A 24,498-nucleotide genomic window follows, 5' to 3' on the forward strand; every position below is an offset into this window, starting at 1 on the left:
TTAAAAAACGATCCAAGTGTCCCTGGAAATCGGATGAAAATCCGGATTAAAATAAACGTCCAAGAAGAAGAAACATCGGTGGAACTCAGCGAGGAAGAAGAAATGGCGCACGATAAATAAACGCTAATTCCTAAAGCTGGTGGGAGGACACGGACGATCAGAGGAGTTGGCGCGTCAGGAGATTCCCTTTAGAGAACGTCTCCTGACATCCATGAATCACCGTCGTCGCGGGCGGGGATTCACGGCGGCGGCGCGCCCACGCGATGAAACGCTGACACACACACTCACACCCTCCCCCCCCCCCCGTGTCACATGACACGCCGCGCAGGCTGAGAGGAGACACAGCGGACCACCGGCACAGACCGCCCGGTGCCAGTGGGTCCAGTACCGGTTCTGCGGGCCGCGTGGGACACCCTTCTTTGTGAGGGTTCAGAGAGCAGAGGAGCCGGCGGTGATAAGTGGCTCCGGGATGAAGTGATTTACAACCGGCAGGGGACCACAGCAGCTTGTGTCTGGGCCAGGGAGGCTGGGGGGCTGGGGAACCAATCAGGGCTGAGAACACTGAGGGCCGCAGGGCTGGGGAACCAATCAGTGTGTCTCCCTCCAAAGATCAGATGGACTTTATTAATCCCACGCGGGGTATCTTGTCAATTTTGTCCCGGAGTGTGGACGCACGGAGAGTGCACATAAACACTTGTGCATGCGCACACATGCACATACACACACACACACACACACACACACACACACACACACACAAACACAAACACATTCTCTCTCTCTCTCTCTCTCTCTCTCTCTCTCTCTCTCTCTCTCTCTCTCTCTCTCTCTCTCTCTCTCTCTCTCTCTCTCTCTCTCTCTCTCTCTCTCTCTCTCTCGCCCCTACCTTCAGGGTGGTGTAGTTGCTGGCCTCCTGGACGTGGAGCAGGGTCCCGGTCTTGCTGCGGGTCCTGAACTTGACCTCCAGGCTGCTGGGCCTGGCCGGGTCGGAGGCCACGGAGCCCTGCAGGGTGTGCTTCAGCAGGAGGTCACGTTTGGGGCCCTGTTTCAGGCTGTAGTCCAGGCGGCCCGTCCCGTCCAGAGACAGAGCCGTGTCCGCCGTCACGTCTAGAGTCAACAGGACACACCTTATCACTACTGTCCACTAGTGTTCAAGTTATCACTACTGTTCACTAGTGTTCAATTAGTTATCAATACTGTTCACTGGTGTTCAAGTTATCACTACTGTTCACTAGTGTTCAATTAGTTATCACTACTGTTCAATAGTCTTCAAGTTCTCACTACTGTTCACCAGTGTTCAATTAGTTATCAGTACTGTTCACTAGTGTTCAAGTTATCACTACTGTTCACTAGTGTTCATTAGTTATCAGTACTGTTCACTAGTGTTCAAGTTATCACTACTGTTCACTAGTGTTCACTAGTGTTCAGTTACCTATCACTCTACTGTTCTGTCAGTTATCACTCTGCTGTTCACTTAGTTATTGCTCAGCTGTTAACTAGTGTTCACTGAGTTATCACTCTGCTGTTCACTAAATGATCACTACTGTTCACTAAGTTATCACTCTGCTGTTCACTTAGTTATCACTACTGTTCACTAGTGTTCACTAAGTTATCTCTAATGTTCACTACTGTTAAGTAAGTTATCACTACTGTTCACTAGTGTTCAGTTAATGATCACTACTTTTTACTAGTGTTCACAAAATTATCAATCTACTGTTCACTAAGTTATCACTCTGCTGTTCACTAGAGTTCAGTTAGTTATCACTACTGTTCACTAAGTTATCACAGTTCACTAAGTTATCACTCTGCTGTTAACTAAGTTATCACTCTACTATTCACTCTGATAGTACCTAGCATAGTACCTAGCATTGTGTAGCATCTTATCCTAGGTATCTTTGTTGTATACGGGGATGGGTTAACCTAGTGATTGTAAGTGCTCGGTACTTGGTTCTATGAACATCCTTACTGTACAGACAGCGATATTGATGTTTCTCTTTCTTCTGACAAATGTACTTATTGTAAGTCCCTTTGAATTGAAGCGTCTGCTAAATGCCCTAAATTTAAAATGTGAATGTAAACTCTGCTGTTAGCTAGTGTTCAGTTTCATTTGGGTTGTTCATTTGATGTAGAATTATTATTTTTTTATTCTCTCCTCAACCAATTATTCTAGTGGATTCAGATACACTTCCTTAAGCAGCAGGTAGGGTAAGACTTTCGACATTGGGGGAATCAAACCGAGAACCTTTCCTGAACACAGTAGTAACAAACTAACATCACAGACTGTGTTTCTATCATAGATTTACTCTGCACTCTGGGCTGTTTTTCTTTTACAAACTAAGTTTCTCTGGCTAGCAGCTGAGGTAATGTCTCCTGCAGCACCTCTCCTCTGATGGTGGGCGGCGATTGTTCTAAGCCTCACTTGTTAGTCGCTGCGGATAAAAGCGTCCGCTAAATGACTCGATATAAATAATGCAGAGCCTGAAGATAATGAAAGATGATGGTTACACAATAGATTAATTATCAAAACGAATTAACAAATGAGGGAAAGATTTCTTACTCACCCAAGTGTTTGGGTGAGATAGTGAATAAGTGTTGGTGAAAGAGTGAATGATAAATGGATTGTGTGAGTGGGTGGGAGTGAATTGGTGTAAGTGAGGTGAGAGGGTGAGTGATTGCTGAATGAGTTATTTCGAGGACATCCTGTGTGTTCATCCTGACCACGCATCACTCTAATGATCCCTGAGACTGCAAGAGGTCAAGGGTCATACAGGTTCTAGCATGTTGTCTAGCAACAGCTCTGGCACTCACTCACTCACTCACTCACTCACTCACTCACTCACTCACTCACAAACACACTCACTCACACTCAGGTATAAAGGCGTGGACTCACATTTCTCGCAGTGGGTCCCGGTGAATCCGTCCACACACTGGCACTGCTGCCAGGACCAGCGGTCGATACAGGTACCCCCGTGTCTGCAGGGGCTGACCGTACACGCCCCCTCCAGCCTGGGACACCTGGGGAGAGAGACATAGGGGCTCAGTCAGAGAGAGAGAGGGAGGGAGGGAGAGAGAGAGAGAGAGAGAGAGAGAGAGAGAGAGAGAGAGAGAGAGAGAGAGAGAGAGAGAGAGAGAGAGAGAGAGAGAGAGAGAGAGAGAGAGAGAGAGAGAGAGAGAGAGAGAGAGAGAGAGAGAGGCTCAGTCAGAGAGAGAGAGAGAGAGAGAGAGAGAGAGGGAGAGAGAGAGAGAGAGAGAGGCTCAGTCAGAGAGAGAGAGAGTGAGAGAGAGAGCGAGAGAGAGCGAGAGAGAGGCTCAGTCAGAGAGAGAGAGAGAGAGAGAGAGAGAGAGAGACCTAGAGGCTCACTCAGAGAGAGAGAGACATAGAGGCACAGTGAGAGAGTGAGCGAGAGAGCGAGAGAGAGAGAGAGAGAAAGAGAGAGAGAGAGACCTAGACAGTCAATCAGAGAGCATGACAGAGATAGAGAGACATGGGGTTAGAGAGGAGAGTGAGAGAGACTGAGAGACATAGAGAGTCAGTCAGAGAGAGATGGCCGGGGATGAAAGACATTGAGGGACAGAGAGAGAGACACAGACAGACCGAAGGAGAGAGGGATCAATGTAAAGTCAGGGCCAAACCCGTCAGGACAGCAGGGGGTCCCCGAAAAACAGACAGCAGATGACAGGAGGCTAACACCCTCCCCTCCCCCCACACCCAGTACCACCCACCCCCACACACCCCTTCCTCACACACATACAATCCCCTCCATACAGACTCCCGAGGGAATTAGCATATAAAAAGATTAGTGGGCACCGCCATTCACCAGCCGCACAAAAAAACACATTCTTCCAGCGCCCTGCACCGGGACAAAAACACAAAATACAGCCGTTTATAAAAATACTAAAATCTTCTTCTTCTTCTTCTTCTTCTTCTTCTTCTTCTTCTGTGGTGCTGAGAGACTGTGGGAGCCGGGACAGATGTCCCACTGCTAGGGGGAGGAGGTGAGAGAGGAGAGGAGGAGAGGAGTTGAAGATAGAGGAGAGGTGGAGAAGATGGAGGAGAGGGGAGAGGAGGAGAGGAGGAGAAGATGGAGGAGAGGGGAGGAGGGAGAGGAGGTGGACAGAGAGGAGTGGGGTGGAAGGAGAGAAGATAGGATAGGTTGAGAGAGGAGGAGACGGACAGAGGAGAAGGAGAGAGGGGAGGAAGGCGGGGAGGAGGAGGAAAGGGGGAGGAGGTGAGAGAGGAGATGGCCAGAGAGGGGAGGACAGAGGCGAGAGAGGGGAGGAAGGAGGAGAGAGAGGAGGAGGATAGAGGAGAGGGAGAGAAGAGAGAGACAGAGGAGAGAGAGAGAGAGAGGAGGAAGGAGGAGAGAGAGGAGAGGGAGAGAAGAGAGAGACAGAGGAGAAGGAGAGAGAGGAGGAGAGAGAGGAGAGGGAGAGAAGAGAGAGACAGAGGAGAAGGAGAGAAGAGAGAGACAGAGGAGAAGGAGAGAGAGGAGGACAGAGGAGGAGGAGAGGGGAGAGGAGGAGGTGCGCCGGACCTGTCCAGAACGCCGCGTGAGGCCAGGGCCTGGTTGGGTTCCAGCGGGCGTCCGTTGACCGCGAACTCCATGATGCAGCCCACAAAGTCGTGAGAGGTCACCTGACCACGGCGGTGGAGGAGGGGATCCAGCGACCTGACTCCGCCCACTGACAGCCTGTTGGGCTGCACATCCAGGATCCTGCCCACACACACACACACACACACACACACACGCACACACACACACACACACACAGACACACAGCAGGGTTGTTGATTGTGAAACAACATGGTCCAGATGAACTCGTAAAAACAAAGTGTGTGTGTGTACGTGTTTCTAGATGTATGTGTGTCTCTCTACGTGTGTGTGCGCGTCTCACCAGTCGGTGTGCACGGCCACGTTGCTGACGGCGCAGTACCCCGCCTCCTGGTCCTCGCCACATAGATCCACGGTCAGCGACGCCGCCTGCACACGCAACAACAACATCAGGTTGCCGTGGCTACAACAGAGCGGACGTGTGTCGCCAAAGCGGTTACCGTGGAGACAAAGTGAAGACATCAAAGCTCGTTTCCTTTAAGACAGAAGCTCTTTCGGAGATGAGTGAGCTCCAGAATCAACCTCGAGTATTAGTATGGAGTTCTCTTCCCACTGTTTAGACGTGCCCCCTGTCTGCTGTCAGTGCTGATGAGGAGGAAGTGGATGTGAGCATGAGAGTGTCGCACACGCATAATCAACCTCAGGTGGCACAAACAAAACAGATGTAATCTTCTCTGACACTTACACACACAAACACTCTCTGACACATGCACACACAAACAGTCTGACACTTACATACAGGACACACTCTCTTACACCCCACCAATCCAGCAGGGACTGGGCTACTATTTTGGCCAAATCACCAGGAGGAATTTGAACTGAACTCCCAAAACAAGGAGGTTCCAGTCCGACAGAGCAGGAACTCTAAACGATAACAACAATTTGTGTCGTACGCTTCGACCGTTTTCAACTTTTCGGTCTGCAGAACGACGCCGTCCATCTGTAACGTAGCACCGCGACGCTTTGCACTGTTCCGTTCAAACTGATCTTTCCCTTTTTATTCCCGCCTCAGTGACTTCCTCCCGTCAAGCTCCTGGCGCTGATCAGCCGCGGCTCCGAGCGAGCCACTATAAGTGCCGGTTCCCCCGCGCTGCTTGCGGTCGTGTTCCTGTGATTGGTTCGGCTGACATCCTGCTCCCCGCGTCCTGGCCATTATCTTCACAGGCCCGCCGCGGCCCAACCAGCGGAGGCACTGATTGGGCGACGGAGTTAAGGGGGTCGCTTTACTAATTACTTCCGTGCTCCGACGACGAAGCAAAACAAGATGGCCGTTGACGTCTCGAGTTACCGGACCCCTCTCCGCTCCGACTCGGAACAGAGACCTCATGAGAACATGTTTATGGAAGAGGAGAGTTGGAAGGGATTCAGTTTTTCTGAAGCAGTCTGGGCTGTTGTTGTTTGAATCCCTTCTGCTTTCCATCGGTCCTCCTCACTTAAAACATGAATCCAACCCAACCGAGCACACAAGTGCAGATGCGGAGGGTGACGACATATTTGTGTTTTTCTGTAACTGACACAAGATGGTGGATGGGGGGTTGAGATCACTTCCGTTGCCCCGCTTGTGGTTTTGTGTGTTTCGGAGTGGTTTGGGAAGTGATTTAATATGTTGTTGAGTGTGCGCTCATGTGTGTGTTTGTGTGTGTATGTATGTGTGCTTTACACCACAACTTGGTAAGGACTTCAGAAGCTATCTCACGATGCAAAAACTAAATGTTTAGGCCAAATTCTTTCAGATATCCAACATTTCCTAGCCTTAACGGACAAAAGAAACATCTATTGTTGAGAGATTTTACAGTTAGGGCATTTAGCAGATGCTTTTATCGGAACCATCCTTGTTAGTTCATACAAGTGACAAACCACGACAAATCAACAAACTTCAACTCCACCCAAAACCCTGAGGAGGAAAGATCATCTCAAAGGTCTCACCATGCCAGCCCTCCTGGCGATGACCGTGTGGAACTGGCCGTCCGACACCCTGATGGCGGTCTTCAGCTTGTACGTCCCACTGCCCAGGTTGAAGGAGAAGCGCATGCGGCCCTCGAAGATCTCCAGCGCCAGGAACTCGGCCTTGTCTCCGGTCTGGTTGTCGTGGTTGTACATGAGCAGCGCGTCGTCCATCAGCGTGGCGAACTTGATGTAGATGTAGTTGTTGTTGGGATCCAGTGAGGGGAACTCCATGTAGGACAGCTCCTCGAAGCCGTAGCTGTTGAGCTCACAGTGTTTACCGAACACCCCTGAGCAAGAGCAGGAGGAGGAGGAGGAAGGAGGAGAGAGGAGGATTAAAACAGGTACCTGATGAATAATTCCTATGCATTAACTGCTCCTAATTAATTCAGTCCTAGCTGGGGAACAGTGTCTCCGAGGTGGACACTAATGAAATCACATGACGGATACAGCTGCTGTCTAACTCAACCCATGCTTGTTTGCAAAGAAAACTTTTTTTAAATTAGAAGAAGCTTTAACATCATTCCTTTCAGGCTGAAAAACAATCACATTCGATCTTGCGTATCATAACAACGTTGTTCTGAAGCTAAATCCCCCAAAATCAAAGACGAGTTAACAGAACAAAATATATGAATCAAAACAACGACCGCAGAACTACCAGGGAACACATGGAATGTACGATGGCATGATTTGATGATATTAAAATAAACATCAAATAATAAGTGTCTTTAGGTGCGCCCAATCGCTCCGGGACGGTCGGTCCGTCTTTTACTCACCGAACGGACAGTGGCAGTAATAGGCGTCCACTCTGTTCTGGCAGGAGCCGCCATTGAAACAGGGGTTACACTCACAGTGATTGATGACGGAGTCACACGTTTTGCCTGGGTTCACGAAACAACACAAATTAAAATGGATGAGGTGGCGGGCATGACAGAGGGATCCCCGAGAGAACCGCACGGCGGATCCCCCGCACGGAACCCCGGAGAACCCCGATCCTAACGGAGTCTTTCATCACCGTTACAAATAGCCCTCCGAAAAATACCAGACCCAACTCATTTGATCCCAGATTAAGTCTCTATGTTTATTTTGGAGGGGGGGGGGTAAATGGTTTAACATCTGGGGGAGAATTATGGACTTATTTGGTTGGGGTCGTATTTAGCTGAATATTGAATATCTATTGAATCATATCAATGGGTTTTTAAGAATTGAAGATTTGGGGTAATATAATAACGTCTTCATTTAGAAGATGTCTGCTTTACTTTTATGATTATGTTATTATTAAATCTCAAGGGACTCAGGAAATGAGTTGGAAGATGACATGGTATTTTTGCAGTGCAGAAAGACACAGGGAAATACAAGGGAAATAATGTACATGTGCATGCATCAAATGTAGAAATGAATATTCTAGAGTGTGAGTGAAATCAACATTCTGTGGTCATGGACAATGAAAACAAAACGCAGAAATGATTGAATTTAAGATTCTGAACGCAACAGAGCCCCGTCCTTTGACGACCGCCCCTTCACAGAGCTGAGCTGCTGTAGGAGACCAACAACACAGATCCACAGAAAGAGAGGAATTCAGTCGCCTGAGTTGCGAGTTCAACGCCAGGACATGGAAACTACTGCAGGTCAACAGGGCCACGCATCATCAGAGCAATCTGTCTCGAGGAAGTCTGCAGCGATTCTTTGTATCGTCATAATAGACCCGGGAGGGAAAAACAAAATCTGACTAATTAGAAAATGTCTTTCAGATGGAGGAGAGTTGCCGTCCACAAAGCAGGACTTAAATAACTTATTGTTTTAGGGACGTGCTTCACAAATCTTCCCTGCCTATTAAAAATCTCCCCAAACAGTGTAATCATCACACCGACTCATAAATCTCAAACTAATTAGAAGCCTCTGAACCATTTATGACTAATGTTAATCAACTATGACTATTCACTCCACGCCCAAAAACAATATCTCTGATTATAACAAAGCCTTGTTATTGTAATCAGATTAGCAGATTATTGTTTCTGTGTGTGGCCCCGACTGCAGAACAAGGAACACATGCAGACATTTGCAGGCGAACACTGGCCCGTAATCCCAGTGAACTGCGTGTGGAGTCTGGGACGATCTCGGCATCCTGCGTTTTTATTAAAGAAAACAAGGCCGGGTGATGGGGATCACGGAGTAAACCCCCTCTCCAGCGCCACCGGGACCGACTGTTTACTGGCAGCCCGGCTCCGACGCTACGGACACAACACCTCCTGGACTCCGGGAGCAAATATTTAGCTTGGAGCAGAAGTGGGAGATATTTGGGTGCTAGCAGCAGGGGATAGCACGTTTATGTTTCTCTGTGTGTTTATGTTTCCGTTGGATGGGGAGGTCCGCGGGTACATTTGATATCAACTAGCATGTATGTGTATGTATACGTGTGTGCGTGTGTGTGTGTGTTTGTAATTTCTAGCTGAATGCTGAGTAACAGTGCTGTACGTGTTTGTGTGTCTTTAGCGTCAAATTAAATGCTAAGTTAGCATTACGGGTCCTGTGTGCACCTATGTCAGCTAGCTTGATGCTAAGCTAACGCACTGTACCTGCGAAGCCGGACTTGCAGAGGCAGTTGAAGCCGCCGGGGAAGTTCTGGCACAGCGCGCCGTTCTTGCAGGGGTTGGAGAGGCACTCGTTCACGTCCCTCTCGCACGCCATCCCGGTGAAGCCCTCGGGGCAGCTGCAGGAGAACCCGCCCACCAGGTTGTGGCACGTGCCCCCGTTGTGGCACGGCGACGGCTGGCACTCGTCGATGTCCGTCTCGCACAAGGCGCCGGCGTACCCTGGCCGGCAGGTGCAGGCGTGCGGCGGCAGGGGGTCGTTGGAGACCAGGATCACCGGGACGCTCTCCTCCGTCCTCATCCCGGGCCCCACGGCGAGGCGGCGCTTGCAGCTGCCGCCGTTCTGGCACGGGTTGCGCGTGCAGGGGTCGTGGTCGACGGCGTCGATCTGCACGCCGCTTTGCCGGTGGAGGACGTCCTTGATGCTCTGGAAGAAGGTGGCCACGCCACTGGGGTTGACGTACTGGCCGTGGCCTCGCTTAACGGCCGCCATCAGGAAGGTCTGGTTGTTGAGCTCGAATGCCCCGTAGAGAAGCACCCCTGTGCCGAGGCCGGCCAGCTGGGAGTTGGAGATGCGCAGGAAGCTGAGGTAGTGGTCGGTGAGGAAGCTCCTCACGCCCTGGGAGTTCAGCCGGATGAGGATGCTGTTGTCCACAGTGGCGTTGTTGTAGCCCATGAAGAAGACGCGCGCCGTGTTGCTGACGGAACCGTGGACGCCGTCGCTGCTGCGGACGGTCAGCTCGAAGGTCCCGTCGGTGGAGCGCGCCTTGGAGTTCAGGTTACACGTTCCCGTGGGGATGCTGAACAAACCAGAGGTGGGGGGGATCAGCGAGCAGTGGAACCTGTCCTGTATGTCGGGGTCCTGCGGTTTCACCACCCCCATCGACCCTCCGGGGAACATGTTCCCGAAGTAGTGCACAAAGATCTCCATGGACCGGGGCTCCGAGGGGTTGTCGTTTTGGTCATTGATCCGGACGTGAACGGTCCCCGTGGAGGACATCTGAGGCACGCCGGAGTCCCTGATGACCACGGAGAGGTGGAAATCGCTGATCTGCTCTCGGTCGATCTCCCGACTGGTGGTCAACACCCCTTCTGAGCTGAGGCTGAAGTAGCTGTTTGGGGAGCCCGTGTTGTGGAGGCTGTAGGCGAACGGACCCTGGTTCGGTGATAGGTCCGGGTCCGAGGCCGTGAGGGTCGCGACTAGAGTCCCGGCTCTCTGGTTCTCCATGACCTCAGCGCTGACCGTCGTCAGGGTCGGTCCGTTGTCATTAATGTCCTCGAGGTTCACGATCAGAGTGGCGCTTCCAGTAGCGGAAGGAGAACCAGTGTCCACAGCCAGGACAGTTAAATTGTACACAGGAGTTGTTTCTCTGTCTAGCTCAGCAGCCACAGACACTTGGCCGGTTTGAGGGTTGATTGTAAAAACATTTTTGTCAAACTCTGGAGGAATGGAGTATGAAAAGCGGCTCCAGCTGGGGACGGAATCCGAGTCCTTGGCGCTCACGAAGGTAACCAGGCTGCCGACGGCCAGCCCCTCGCTGATCTGCACGTCGTACAGATCCTGGGAGAAAACCGGCGGATCGTTGGCGTCGAGTATCGTGATGTTCACAAACACCTCGTCGATATCCGCCCCTTGGATGACCCCTCGGTTCTTCGCCAACACCTTAAGGGAGACCTTCTCCTCTTTCTCTCGATCCAGCGTCCCTGTGACGTAGATCTGCCCGGTGGTCTTGTTGATTCCGAAGCCCTTTCTCCTGCTCTTTCCGAATATGAGGTAGTAAACGATTCCGTCCTCTCCTTGGTCCCTGTCGCTGGCAAACACCTCCCCAACCACGGTGCCCTGCGGGGCGGCCTCGGAGATCTCAAAGTAGTACTCCTTGGAGACGAAGCGGGGAACGTATTCGTTGGCTCCCTTCAGCTGGATGTTGACATCAGCGAAGCTGCACTTCTCCTCGTCGGGGACGTTGAAGGCCTTAACCGTCAGATGATAGACCTGCTTCGCCTCGTAATCCAGGAACCCCTGGGTGGTGATGACGCCGGTGTTGGGGTCGATGACAAAGAGGTCGATGTCCGACGACTGGATGACGTAGGCCATGACGGCGTTCGCCCCGGAGTCCCGGTCCGTGGCGTTCATCTTTACCACGGTGGTGCCACTGGGGACGTTCTCCTGGATGACGGGGAAATACTCGACCGGATCGAAGACCGGGGGGTTGTCGTTCACATCCGTCACGTGAACGGTGACCGTGACGTAGCTGGTCTTGGCGATCCAGCCGCCGTCGGTGGCTGACACCCTGAGCTCGTGGCGCTGCTTCTCCTCGAAGTCCAGCGGTTGGGCCAAGGACAGCACGCCGGTCTTACTGTTCACCACGAACAGGCCCTGTTCGTTGCCCGAGGTGATGTTGTACGTGATGAGGCCATTCATCTCCTTGTCCTTGTCCCTGGCGGACAGCGTTCTGATCGCCGTGCCGACGGCGAGGCTCTCCGGTATGGTGGCGGTGATCTGGCTCTGGGAGAACTCGGGGGTGTGGTGGTTTTCCTCGGTGACGGCCACGCGCATGGGTGCTCGGGCCGACAGCGGAGGGTTCCCCTTGTCCTTCGCGGTGATGTCGATCAGAAAAACTTTATTCATATCGGAGGTCAGAGACGACGCCACGGTGACCCAGCCGCTCTGTTTGTCCAGTTTGAACTTGCTGGAGCTGTTCCCCCCGGTTATAGTGTACTCCACCTCAGAGTTCAGCCCAAAGTCCTTCTCATCGTGAGCTACGACCCGTATGAGTTTAGTGCCCACCTTCACGCTCTTGGTGACCGGGGTGAAGTAGCTAGGTGACTCGAACGTGGGCGGGTTGTCATTGCTGTCCACGATGTTTACGATGACGGTGGTCTCGCTCACCAGGGGTTTGACCCCGCGGTCGGAGCCGGTGACGATGAAGCTGTGGCGGTTGATGTTCATGCTGCTAGGACCGGTCGTGTTCTGGTACTTGATCTGCTGTTTCACGAAGATCTCCCCAGTGCTGGAGTTAATCCTGAAGTACTCCGACTGGGATCTTATGAAGTAGAAAATCTTGCCGTTGGAGTCTTGGTCGGGGTCCGAGGCCGACACCCTCGTGACAAGGGAGCCCACCTCGGTGAGCTCGGGGTAATCCAGGTAGTACGACGGCCGGCTGAACCTGGGCGCGTTGTCGTTGACGTCCGTGATGAAGATGGTGACGTCGGTGCTGACGGTCCAGCCCGAGTCGTGGGCGGCCACCTTGGCGATGTAGTGGTCCTGGTCCTCTCTGTTCAGCGGCCGGCTGATGGTGATGTCCCCGTTGCTGGGGTTGATGCTGAACGGGAGGCTGTTGTCCGTGATGGAGTAGCGACTGACGGCGTTGGCGCCGGCGTCCTCGTCCGTGGTGGTCACCCGGGTGACGGTGTACCCCACTGGGGCGTTCTCAGGCACCGTGGCGCTGAAGATCTTGGAGAACCTGGGCGCGTTGTCGTTGACGTCCAGGACGTTGACGAGCACCCTGACGGTGGTGACCTTGGGCGGGGAGCCGCGGTCCGTGGCCTTCACCCTCAGGGCGTACTGCGCCGCCTTCTCACGGTCCAGTGGCCGCGTGGTGCGGATCTCGCCCGTGGCGCGGTTGATGCTGAAGCTGTTCTCCCTGTTGCCGTCGACGATGGCATACTCCAGCTGCCCGTTGGGGCCGCTGTCCTGGTCAACGGCGGAGACCAGGAGCACGCGCTGCGGCGCCAGGTTCTCCAGGATGTCGGCGTGGAAGGGCTCGCGGTCGAACAGCGGGTGGTTGTCGTTGACGTCCAGCAGGGTGATCTCCACCTTGGCGTAGGAGGAGTACGGCGGGAAGCCCTGGTCGCGCGCCTCGATCCACAGCACGTACTTCTGGATGTGCTCGTAGTCCAGCGGCCGGCGGACCAGCAGCTCGCCCGACAGCTGGTCCACATGGAAGGCATCGTCCAGGTTACCGCTGGCGATGTAGAAGGAGAGAGGGCCGCCCCGGGTGGACGAGCCGGCCACCGTGGTGACCACGGTGTTGGTGGGCTGGCTCTCGGGGAAGGTGAAGCTGCGCTCCGGCAGCGTGATGACAGGGAAGTCGCCGCCGGTGACGAAGCGCACGGTGACGGTGGTGGTGTCCATACGGGGGTTCGTGCCGCCGTCCTTGACGCGGACCGTCAGCGTGACCTCCGAGCTGCCGCTGAGCTTCTCGTTGGCCGTGATGGCGCCGCGGACGGGGTCGATGCGGAACTTGTCGGCGTTGCGTCCCATCAGGGCGTAGTGCAGCTGGGCGTTGGCGCCCGCGTCCTCGTCCGTCACCGTGACGGCGAACACCAGGGAGCCTGACCCGGGGAAACACAAGAAACATACGGTCATATTTAGGTTAGCAACACAAATGAGCGTTCACCGTCGTACTGTTTAGCAATATCCAAATGTCTCAATACAGCAGAAGGGCAGGAAAGCTATAAGAATACTTCAGAAACTTTTCACATCACATTCTGAAAAATGTTCAGTTACAGTATAAGTAATGTCCATATTGTAATATAGAAATACAATTCCAAATGAAGGCAGTTCCTTCACTTTTTTTATCAATCAAATTTTCTGAATGTGAATTTATATATATATATATTTTAAGGAGTTTCTACGCTTCTTCAAAGTACACCGCACTGCAACACACTGAACATCTCAGAACAGAGGGAGCAGATGTCGCGGGTTCCACCCACCGGCGGAGGTGTAGGCGGGGATGTGGGTGACGTAGGGGTGGTGATGGAAGCGCGGCGGGTTGTCGTTGACGTCGGACACCACCACGGACACGGTGGCGGAGCTGGACAGGCCCTGGGGCTCCCCTCCGTCCGTGGCCAACACCACCAGCTGGTAGGCGGAGCGCGTCTCGCGGTCCAGCAGCGAGCTGCTGATGATCTGACCCGTGGACGGGTTGATGGAGAACTGACCGTCACCGCCGCTCAGGCTGTAGCTGTTTGGGGAGAGGATGGGGGGAGAGGGGGAGACGAGGGGGGAGAGGGGGAGATGAGGGGGGAGAGAGGGAGAGTAGGGTGGAGGGGGGGAGAGAGGGAGTCAATGGGGGTGAGACACTGGGTAAATGGTATGGTAAATGGTAAATGGACTGCATTCATACAGCGCTTTTCTAGTAATAAGGCGCCTTACAATATTGCCTCATTCATTCATTCATGCACACATTCACACACCGAAGGCGGTGTCAGCCATGCAAGGCCACAGCCAGCTCGACGGGAGCAGTCAGGGTGAGGTGTCTCGATCAGAGACACTTCGCCACCTCGGATCAAACAAGCAACCTTCCGGTTACCAGCTAATCCGCTCCACCTCCTGAGCCACATGCCGGGTAGGTGTGGTGGCAAGGAGTTTCAGTTTTGATTTTGACTGAGAAGATCAGTCTTCTGGCTAGTGGGGTTGGACCGCCTGATAGTAGGTTATGGGTTTGATTTCCAATGTCCTCTGTATACTTGTGAGCATCATTCTGTATTGCTCAAGGGTAGTTTGGTTACTCCCAGCTCTATGTTCACATAGAGCTGATTTCAGGATATTATTGATGGCAGGCTTATCATGATGATCATTTCATTAAAATGTGATCATCAGGAACGAATCAATGTAACATTGTTTTGTCCTTCACTCACAGCTTAAGTAAAGATATTCAGAAGTGAAGGGAATGGAATATGTATTTCTGGGGTCTGCCTTTCACTTCCATCTGGCCTCATTACACTGTTTTCTGGCGTGTCAATCAGACCTCAGATCTCACTTCTGTGTCAACAGCTTCGCTTTCAACCCGCACTAGCGTCCAACTTCCTAAGGAGGGCACTGTTTCAAGCTCCAAACAGACACCAGAGGGTCCAACAGAAAAGTAACTTAAACAGGACCAACGCAAAAGACACAAGCAATGTACAGAGAAATCATTAAATCAGTCCAGCTATTCCCTTTTTATAATCGGTCCGTTTTAATTTCCTGAGGCAGTGGTTCCGCGCGGTTCCTCAGACAGAGTGGGCCGCTGTGAGCTCACCAGTGAGACATCCCAGAATATTTTACGACTGGAGGGCCATACTTTTTCACTTTCGTGCGGGGATCGGGTTTCTCCCTGCCTGGCTCTCTCTGGTATCTGGAGGAGGTGGAGGAGGAACCGGGGCCAGTGCTGGCTGCCCCGGGAATGGGTACCGCGTTTCCCAGCGTTCACAAAAACCCCAGCCTTGCGTAAGATCCCTGCCTCTCGCCAGCACGCATGAACCGCGACAACAAACGACAGAACAATGCCCGCGTGCAACAAAGAATGCATTTGGACGACAACAACATCATCAACAACAACAACACCAGCGTCAGGGAGGAACCAAAGCGAAGCGGTGCTCAAACGCAGAGCAGACGCGGGTCGGGGGTTTAACGGGCTGTGAGAATGTGAACTCGTAAGCGGAGGTTAGTGGGGCCGGTCTCTGCTGGGGACGGGGCAGTCGGACCACACCGGACCCCCTGCTGGGGGCTCCTCACGCTGTCGTAGGCGGTTAAAGTCCTCATTACGGCCCTGGGACACACGGAGTCCCCCCCACCGAGAGGGGGGGGGGGGGGCTGACACACACACACACACATAGACACACACACGCGCGCGCACACACACACACACACACACACACATGGCCACCAGCACCCCCTGGGGTGTGAAAAAGCTGTCGTACAGCTTGAAGATCACAGCCCAAAACAAAGACCTTGACCACTGTCAGGACCCCACGCCTAGACCCCCCTGTACCCCCTACACACACACACACACACACACACACACACACACACACACACACACACACACACACACACACACACCAGTGTACATCTCTTTATATATGAACTCGATGGCTTGACCTGCCAGTCTGCTAATGGATGAGGCAAAGGTTCAACTCAGTGCCGGCCTACATTTTCATCTTCAACATACCGCCCTGTCTCGATACCCACTCCTGTCTCTCTCCTCTCCTTTTCCTTCTCTCATCTCTCTCTCCTTTCTCTCTTCCCTCTCCTGTCCCTCTCCTGTCTCTCTCTCTCTCTCACTCTCCTGTCCCTCTTCTCTCTCCTGTCTCTCTTCCACTCCTGTCTCTCTTTCCTTTCTCTTTTCCCTCTCTCTTCCTTATCATGTCTCTGCCCTGTCTCTTTTCCCTCCCCTGTCTCTCATCCCTCTCCTGTCTCTCTCCTGTTTCTCTCCCCTCTCCTGTCCCTCTCCTGTCTCTCTTCCGTCTCTCCTGTCTCTCTTTCCTCCCCCCCTCTCTCTTCCCTCTCCTGTCTCTCTACTGTCTCTCGGAGCAAACATATCCCAGAGGTCTCGGAGGTCCCAGGGGTCACGGAGGTGACGGCGGCCCAAGAGGTGACGGCGGTCCCCTACCTGATGACCCCGTTGAGGCCCACGTCGGCGTCGGTGCTGCTGACCAGCAGGAGGTCACTGCCGGTGGGGGCGTCCTCAGGGATGGAGGTGTGGAAGGAGGAGCTGGAGAAGAGCGGGACGTTGTCGTTCTCATCCTCCACCAGCACCGTCACCGTGGCCGTCCCACTGAGGGGAGGGGAGCCTGGGGGGCAAAAGGAGAGGAGGAGGGCCGTTAGAGGAGGAGGAGAGGAGGAGAGGAGAACGTTAGAGGAGGAGGAGGGGAGGAGAACGTTAGAGGAGGAGGAGAACAGGAGAACGTTAGAAGAGGAGGAGAAGAGGAGAACGTTAGAGGAGGAGAGGAGGAGAGGAGGAGGGCCGTAAGAGGAGGAGGAGAACGTTAGAGGAGGAGAGGAGGAGAGGAGGAGAGGAGGAGGGCCGTTAGAGGAGGAGGAGGAGAGGAGGAGGGCCGTTAGAGGAGGAGGAGAGGAGGAGAACGTTAGAGGAGGAGAGGAGGAGAGGAGGAGAGGAGGAGGGCCGTTAGAGGAGGAGGAGAGGAGGAGGACCGTTAGAGGAGGAGGAGGAGAGGAGGAGAACGTTAGAGGAGGAGAGGAGGAGGGCCGTTAGAGGAGGAGGAGGAGAGGAGGAGCAGGAGAGGAGGACCGTTAGAGAAGGAGAAGGAGAAGAGGAGGAAAACCGTTAAAGGATGAGGAGGAGAGGAGGAGAGAAGGAGGACAACCGTGAGAGGAGGAGGAGAGGAGGAGAGTAGGAGAGGAGGAGGAGAGGAGGAGAGGAGGAGGGCTGTTAGAGGAGGAGGAGAGGAGGAGGAGAGAAGGAGAGGAGGAGGGCCGTTAGAGAGCTTGGAGGAGCCGTAGGAGAGGAGGCGAACAGTTAGAGAGCGGGGGAGAAGAGAGGAGATCTATAGGAGTTTTTAGAGAAGATGTAGAGGACAGTAAGAGGAGTAGTAGTAGTGGAGGTGAGGAGGTGGTGTAAAGGAGTTGTGTGGGAGGTGCAGAGATGTGTGTGATGCTTTTCCAGCCTTTGGAAGCAGAGCTCCTCAACGTCTCCTCTATGGTTCCCTCCACGTACTTCATGGCAGAGCTTTACCTAAGACATTCTCATAAAAATGAAAGAAAATACTCTGCTCAGCTAGATGGATATTAAAAAGGCTGTTATGATTGCCTTTTTAGGACACATCGTGACACATCGTGACTGTCGGCGAGAGGCGCGGAGAAGTCTATTCATATTTCAGCGAAAAGCTCCCCCACCGCAGAGTTCCTGCTGCAACTCATTCAGACGAGACCCTCTGGGTTCTGGCTTTTGTGATTCCACGCGGCCCCCCCCCGTCAAATCAGAGCGACCCCACCTCCCCCAGACCCACCTCCCCGCGTGCGGACGACCTTCCCGGGTCGACCCCGCCCGCAGGTTTCATCTCCTGCCGCGGGTTCTATTCTCGGAGTTATCCGCTGGCATCGGAGCGCCGAAGAAATGCTATTTACAGCGGGAATCTAACCGTTCTCCCCTGTCCTCTCCCCCCCCCCCCTCTCCCCCTCTCTCCCCTGCCGGAGTGACGAAACGTGGCCCCGCTGCCCTGGGGGAGCAGACTCAATCAATGCCAGATGAAAAGTGAACCGCACAAAAATGTGGAGAAGAAGAAGAAGTAGAAGAAAAGCTTGAGAGAAGCGCCCGGCGTTCCCTCCGCTCCGTAATCCTCCCTTACAAGGCAGGGCCCTCCATCTTATCCTAACATTAGTGCAGCCGCGCAGCAGGACGCCACAACACGGGCCCCGGGGGGCCTCCCCGCGGCGCAGAGCGGTCGGAGGAACCCGGGAACCTTCATGTTCTGTTTGTTGATCCACGGGGAGCGGGAGAACACCTGCAGCTAGAGCCGAGCGGACCCCCTCATGGCGGGACCCCACCCCCCGGACTCACTTCAGGACCGCCGTGCTTACAGTGAGGTCAGGAGCGCAGTAATGAAATGCGGCCTGTGGAGCGCGGACGCGGCAGCACGCGGGCTGACGGCTGACACTGGCGGCGGTGCTGGTGTGGCGATGGTGCGGTGGTGTAGCGCTGTTGTGCTTTGGCAGCGGTGGTGTAGCGGTGGTGCAGCGCTGGTGTAGCGCTGGTGTAGCACTGTGTAGCACTTTAGCAGCGGTGGTGTAGCGCTGTAGGTCTTTAGCGACGGTGTACTAGCGGTGTAGCTCTGTATCGCTGTAGCACATTAGCAGCGGTGGGCGCTCAGCTGTGGAGGACGTCTAATGGCTGGCACTGCGTTCCGCGGGGGCAGGGGATTAATACCCAGCGTTGGAGGGTCGCCACTTATCATCTCTCTTGATGTGGAGCCATGCATAATCACAGCATAAAGGACCCACCAAACCCTCCCAGGACCGGGGGCCTGGGCAAGGGGGGGATTAGCAGGGGTGGGCGGTGGACACGTTAAGACGTTCATTAGTCACTTGAAATAAGGGGGAATATGCGTGAATAAATGGGGCAGGTTGTGAAAGTGTCCAACGCTTTAGAGTTCAGTCATAACCGTTAGCGAGTGTTAAACTACAGACATTGAGCTGCTGATGGGCTCTTGGGCATTACTTCCAGGTACTTTTTTCCAGTATATAGGACACACTGTATTACCCTTGTTGTACACCTAGTGATTGTTAGTGCTTGGCACTTGGTTCTATGATCATCCTTATTGTACCGACAGAGATATATTGTTGTTGCTCTTGCTTCTGACAAATGTACCTATTGTAAGTCGCTTTGGATAAAAGTGTCTGCTAAATGCCCTCAATGTAATTGTAAATGTAACGCGTTTCTGGAACATCCAAACAGTTGCCATTCCGAAACACCCCGGCCCCCCACGGCCTTCCAGGCAATCCTCCATTTTAAATGAATCATCTCTCCTACATCGCTGGCGCTCCTGTCTCCAGGTGTTGGTGAGAGGAAGTGTGCGAGCTTGAAGAGCAACACCGTATGGATAAACAGCCCCCAGCTCAAAGCAGGGAAACAACCAACACAAACACAGAAGGGCGTAAACAAGATCCCTCCCAGGGAATCCACCGGCTGCAGGATCTCACTAATCAGTTCAGTTTGTCATCACCGCATCGTAGCATCCTGCCCTGTGCGGTGTTTACCACCGCTTGTAGACACCGCTCCATCTAGACCCAGTTACCGTACACACTGACACAAGCTCAAATATTTACCGTCAGGCCGAATTTGTTATTGCGGCAGAGTGCTTGGAAATGTGTGTGTGAGCGTAAGACGCTGTGATGAAAATACAATTGATAAATAGTCGAATCCGTGTGGGGGGACTATCCGAGCGGCCGTGCATGAGTAGGTGTTTATGTTTGTGTTCGGCTTGAGGCCGCGTTAGGGGAGCTGTTGTTGTCACGATAACGGGCCGGGCCAGCCCCCCCCGATCGGAGGAGTTAACTCTTTAACTCGCCTTGTCACTTCACACTTAATCCGGCCACACCTCACGCGTGTCCCCGCCTGCGTCCCATTGGACGAGGGAATCGTGGGGGGGGGGCTTAAGGCGTTTGAGTGAGTCACCGTGCGGCCGTGTTGTCACGGCAACAGATTAAAGGGCCTCACCCCTTGGCTGCCCTCTCCCGGCCCTGATCCTCTTAATGGGAGAGTCCCTGTGTCTGGTCGGCCAAGGCACACCCCCCCCCACACACACACCTCCCCCAGACACACCCTCCACGCACACCTTAATCTCAGACTCAGACGTTGACCAGGACTACTGCTAAGAGGCTCTGGGTGAAATCAAGTCAAGTGGCTAGCGGCCGGTCAAGTGAAGCTGGCCGCACCGCATGTTTGTGTTTGAATATCAGGCGACTAACTGCCGAACCCGACCTCCAGCTTCCCCTGTTTGTCGGAGGAACCACTGCTCGCTGTTTCAATATCATTGTTCTACCACCAAACACAGGAAGCGGGCCCTGCAACCTGTGTGCGTGTGTACATGGGTGTCTGTGTTTGTGTGCGTGCGTGTGCGCGCGCTATCTGTGCGTACGTGTGTGCGCGTGAATAGGAATGCATGCGCGCTACTGCCCTCCTTCCAGGCATTTTTCAACTTTTCTCCCCGGGATGTGATGTCACGTCCTGTTTTCCGGCGAGCCGAAGCAGACATTCCCTGCCACCCTTTTTTCTGCTGTGCTGTTGTGCACTTATGTGACCTTTGACCTGTGCAGCCGACCTCCTCCCTAACCCTTACCCTAACCCTAACCCTATCACAAAATGCACCAGAAATGGTCTCACCCCATCCCTAAGTCCCACGCAAGTGCAACTGAAGGTCACCTCCCCCCCCCCCCCCCCCCCCTCTCAATACTCACAGCCTAAACTCCCTTTAAAACGACCCCCCCCCCCCCAGGTGCCGGGCCCCCGGGCGCTGACAGCCGTTGGTTTAAACCGGGCATGTCTCAGATGTTTGTGGGCGTATCGGTTCCCCCGGCATCATGCCTCTTCTTAGCCCCGGGCGGATCGCTGGTGTCACATGACCTCGGGCAGCTGCGCCCCCACCCAACCTCAAACCCGCCCCCCCACCCACCTCGCCTGGCGTGTAAATACCTCCGTCGTCTCCGGTTACCCCCCAGCGCCCGACCGATATAGCCGTCAGGAGCGCTGTCCCCGGCGGCGGCCGTGCGGATGCATGTCAATGGCAGTTGTCTGCGCTGGGTTCCAGACGGCGTGCGACATTCCCCGGATCGAGTCGCCGCTCCGCAGTGAATGAAGACGTGCCCGGAGCGGCGTGCCCGTCTGGCCCCGGGCCTGATCCCGGGATTGATCGTTAAGTGACCGGGGAGGAGAGACGGGGGCTTGGCACGAGGACCGGGTGATGACTCAACCCCCCAGGAACGCTCCGGGGATCGGGCCGGCTGGGGCGTTCGGAGGGGTGGTGGGGAGTTGTGGTGTGGATGGTGCTAGGTTGGTGTTGCGGGTCCACTCAGAGGCGTGGTGTCCAGGAGCCGGTCTGAAGGGGTGGGGTGGACGGTAGGACGAGGGGTCTGAGGGCTGGAGGAGGTCCGCTCCACGTTGACCGGTCACGACGGTGTCAGCCCCGCCCCTCAGACCGCGATCACATGGCTACTGGGGGCACGGGTGCGCAGGGCGGGGGGTATTTCAGCTGCCTAACAGCTCATGCAATGCCTCTTGGGGAAGAGAGTACTCTTTCCACTGGCACATCACCTAGCCGGCTCGCTGTTAGACCCTCTGTCTGTCTGTCTGTCTGTACGCGCTTGGCCGTGGTTGTAGGAGCGATCGCAGCGAACAAAGATGCATGGGCCCGCATGTCATTATCACCTGGTTCTGCTTTCTCCTGCGGTAACGTGGGGATACAGCGAGCGGTCCTAATGTGAACCGTCTCCAGGAGAGAGAGAGAGAGGTCACCACATGCTTTAGCGTAAACGGCTAAATAAATAAAAGACATCACTGAAAGGCTCCCAAAGCCAAATTCCTCCATTTCATATACTCTGGTGAACATTGAGAGGGGAAAATACTCTGGAGAGACAAACTTAACTTCCAAGGGAGGGGAGGCAGCGTTTTATAATGTTTGGCATTCTTGGTAATGCTGTTACTAAAAGTCGACATGATGCAGCCCTGATTTTCAGCCGACGAGTTGGCCAGGAAAGATAAGGCGAGAGAGGGATTACGTCACCCCCTCACCCCCCTATACGCACCTCTACCCCCTTAGGCCAGCCGGCGGCAGCCATTACCATAATCTCATTCCCGAAGGTCAACCCTCGGCCTCCGAGCACAACAAACCACCGTGACCCGACGCTGCTGATGCTGAGCCTGCTCTCATGGCATAGGTATTCACCCAGTCTGGGAGTTATCAACAGCATGGCCTCAACGTCCATTAGAAACCCTGTGTGTTGTACATGAGCCTGCTCTATGTTACGTGCTCTAGTTTGGACGCCAGAAGCCTTGTGATGACTGGCAGTGGGACGCGACATGAGTGGACTCTGATCCCGGTTCATCTCAGGGTTCGTGAGTTTGTGCGTGAGGATGTTTCGGAGTCTGAAGGGGTTGGTTAAGAGACACTGGGCCATGGAAGTCAGAGGCTGGGGTGCATGGCTTTGGGTCTAAAGTTATGGGGGTTTGGAGTTGGGGTCGGCTTAGCTCAGGAGGTAGAGTAGTTGTCTCGTAACCGAAAGGTTGCTAGTTCGATCCCCAGCTCCTCCTAGCTGAGTGTTGATGTGTCCCTGAGCAAGACACTTAACCCTAACTGCTCCTGACGGGCTGGCTGTTGCCTTGCATGGTTGACTCTGCCGTCGGTGTGTCAATGTGTGTATTAACCAATGTAAGTCGCTTTGGATAAAACCGTCTGCTAAATGCCCTAATTGTAATTGTAATTGAGTTAGGGGATGGGGTGTTGGGGTAAGTGGTTGGGTTTGGAGGTACGAGGTTGGGTCTGGAGGTACGTGGGGTTGGGTGGGGGTTTCCCTCAGATGCTTTCAAGCCCTGGAGAGAACTGTCGGGGGGGGGCCTTCGTGCAGACCTCTGTGGCGGTGTGGATAGGATAGCACACATACTAAGCCCTGGCTTAGTATTCCTGGTCATTTAGACCCCGGGGTTGTGGAGCGTTCCTGTCCTCCGAGGGTCCCGATTCAGAGCCCTGGTATTCGGCTAAGTGTTCTGATCCTATGAGGTACATGACAATACCGCCAGGGGATTATAACCCGAGACCCTATGATGTCACCAGCCCTACTTTCACGCCCTGGGTCCTGATATACTCACGGAGCTCGGACAGCACCAGAACCGCTGGGGTTCGCTTCTCAACCGAAACAATGAGGGCGCCTTCGTAGGGTCTGTCCAGAGACACAACACAACACAGCGCAGCGCATTCCAATCGGGTTTGTAAAACAAACACTACATTTCGGTCAGCGAACACCAAAACACGGCCATCTGTTATGTATTTCAGGATAATCCATTAAAACCTAAAGTGGCCCTAATAAAGACACTGGGTTTTCAGTCTGATGATGTGTTGTAATGTCCTCGGCCCTGTGGTGAGGGTGGGAGGGTGAGCGGTGGGGGGTGTTTACAGTACGCGTCGCAGAACCACGAACCAGGGGGATCCCCCAGTCAGGTCCCGGAGCCTGCGGGGGGAACCATAGCTCTGAAGGCCTGGCTGTTTGACTCACGGCCTAAAGTTACCAGAATCGTCCCCAGTGTGGGCAGCCTGTGTGCTCAGGCACTATTGGGCAAGATGCCTGACCTTTATCGTCATTAAATTGATGCTTTGGATAAAAGTGACTTCTAAAGAGTAAACAGTGGCAACAAAAGGTTGAAGGTACCCCAACAATTGGGGAATGTTGTTCGATCCCCAACATCAGCAGAACACCTGTAGCCCTCCTTGAGCAAGATGACCTCGCCCCTACCTCCATGACCTCCCTTTGGGTAAAAGCGTCTGCCAAACAGTAAACAGTCACACATAATACTACCCATTTCCCTGAGGCTGACCTCCAGCAGACCATCTGTCCCCCCGACTCTGCATCCCACCCTACTCTCCATCCCCTGTGCAGGAGAGATCCACAGACAGTTTCCCCTCTAAGCCTTCAATAGCTGCTGCCCAGGCCGGGGCTAGCGTCACCATATGGTGCCCGCTAAGCACCTTATTAGTGTACATTACGGGCGGACAAATCACATTAACCCCAACAAGGTGCCGGGGACATACTCCCTGCACAGAAGGGGGGCTGGGGTGGGATGCGAATACACGTGCTAATTCTAATTAACATATCTGTTGCTGAACACCAGATGCTAGCAGGGTGTGAAGCTCTGCTGAGGGGGTGCAGGAAGGGTGTCCGATCGACAGGGAGGACCACCAGCCCTCCGGCCCCTCACTGGAGGAGGAGCCGAGGGCTGAGCCCTGAGGACCCTAAGATCCTGGCCTTGGAGTCTCTGCTGGCACAAGAGATAATCCCTTCCTCCAATATTATTGGCCAGCGCTTCGTAACGGGGGGCGACAGTCCGTCTCGGGGAACGTCGCCGCGGCAGGAGACAATA

The 24,498-nt window shown here is 53.9% G+C and overlaps 1 protein-coding gene across 1 annotated transcript in view; it reads right to left on the reverse strand.

Annotated features, from left to right (window-relative positions):
• fat4 (FAT atypical cadherin 4) overlaps window positions 1-24,498 on the reverse strand; it is a gene marked incomplete at its 5' end in the record, with an annotated part of 96,253 nt that overhangs the window by 6,147 nt on the left and 65,608 nt on the right. Inside the window, 9 exons of the mRNA XM_079744669.1 lie at window positions 887-1,107; window positions 2,891-3,015; window positions 4,536-4,715; window positions 4,897-4,982; window positions 6,540-6,847; window positions 7,334-7,438; window positions 9,134-13,483; window positions 13,865-14,115; window positions 16,525-16,705. Coding sequence (XP_079600795.1) covers window positions 887-1,107; window positions 2,891-3,015; window positions 4,536-4,715; window positions 4,897-4,982; window positions 6,540-6,847; window positions 7,334-7,438; window positions 9,134-13,483; window positions 13,865-14,115; window positions 16,525-16,705 — 5,807 coding nt within the window. The remainder of the gene's footprint in view (window positions 1-886; window positions 1,108-2,890; window positions 3,016-4,535; window positions 4,716-4,896; window positions 4,983-6,539; window positions 6,848-7,333; window positions 7,439-9,133; window positions 13,484-13,864; window positions 14,116-16,524; window positions 16,706-24,498) is intronic.

The sequence above is a fragment of the Pollachius pollachius genome (genome assembly GCF_949987615.1).
Source record: "Pollachius pollachius genome assembly, chromosome: 10".
Lineage (NCBI taxonomy): Eukaryota > Metazoa > Chordata > Actinopteri > Gadiformes > Gadidae > Pollachius > Pollachius pollachius.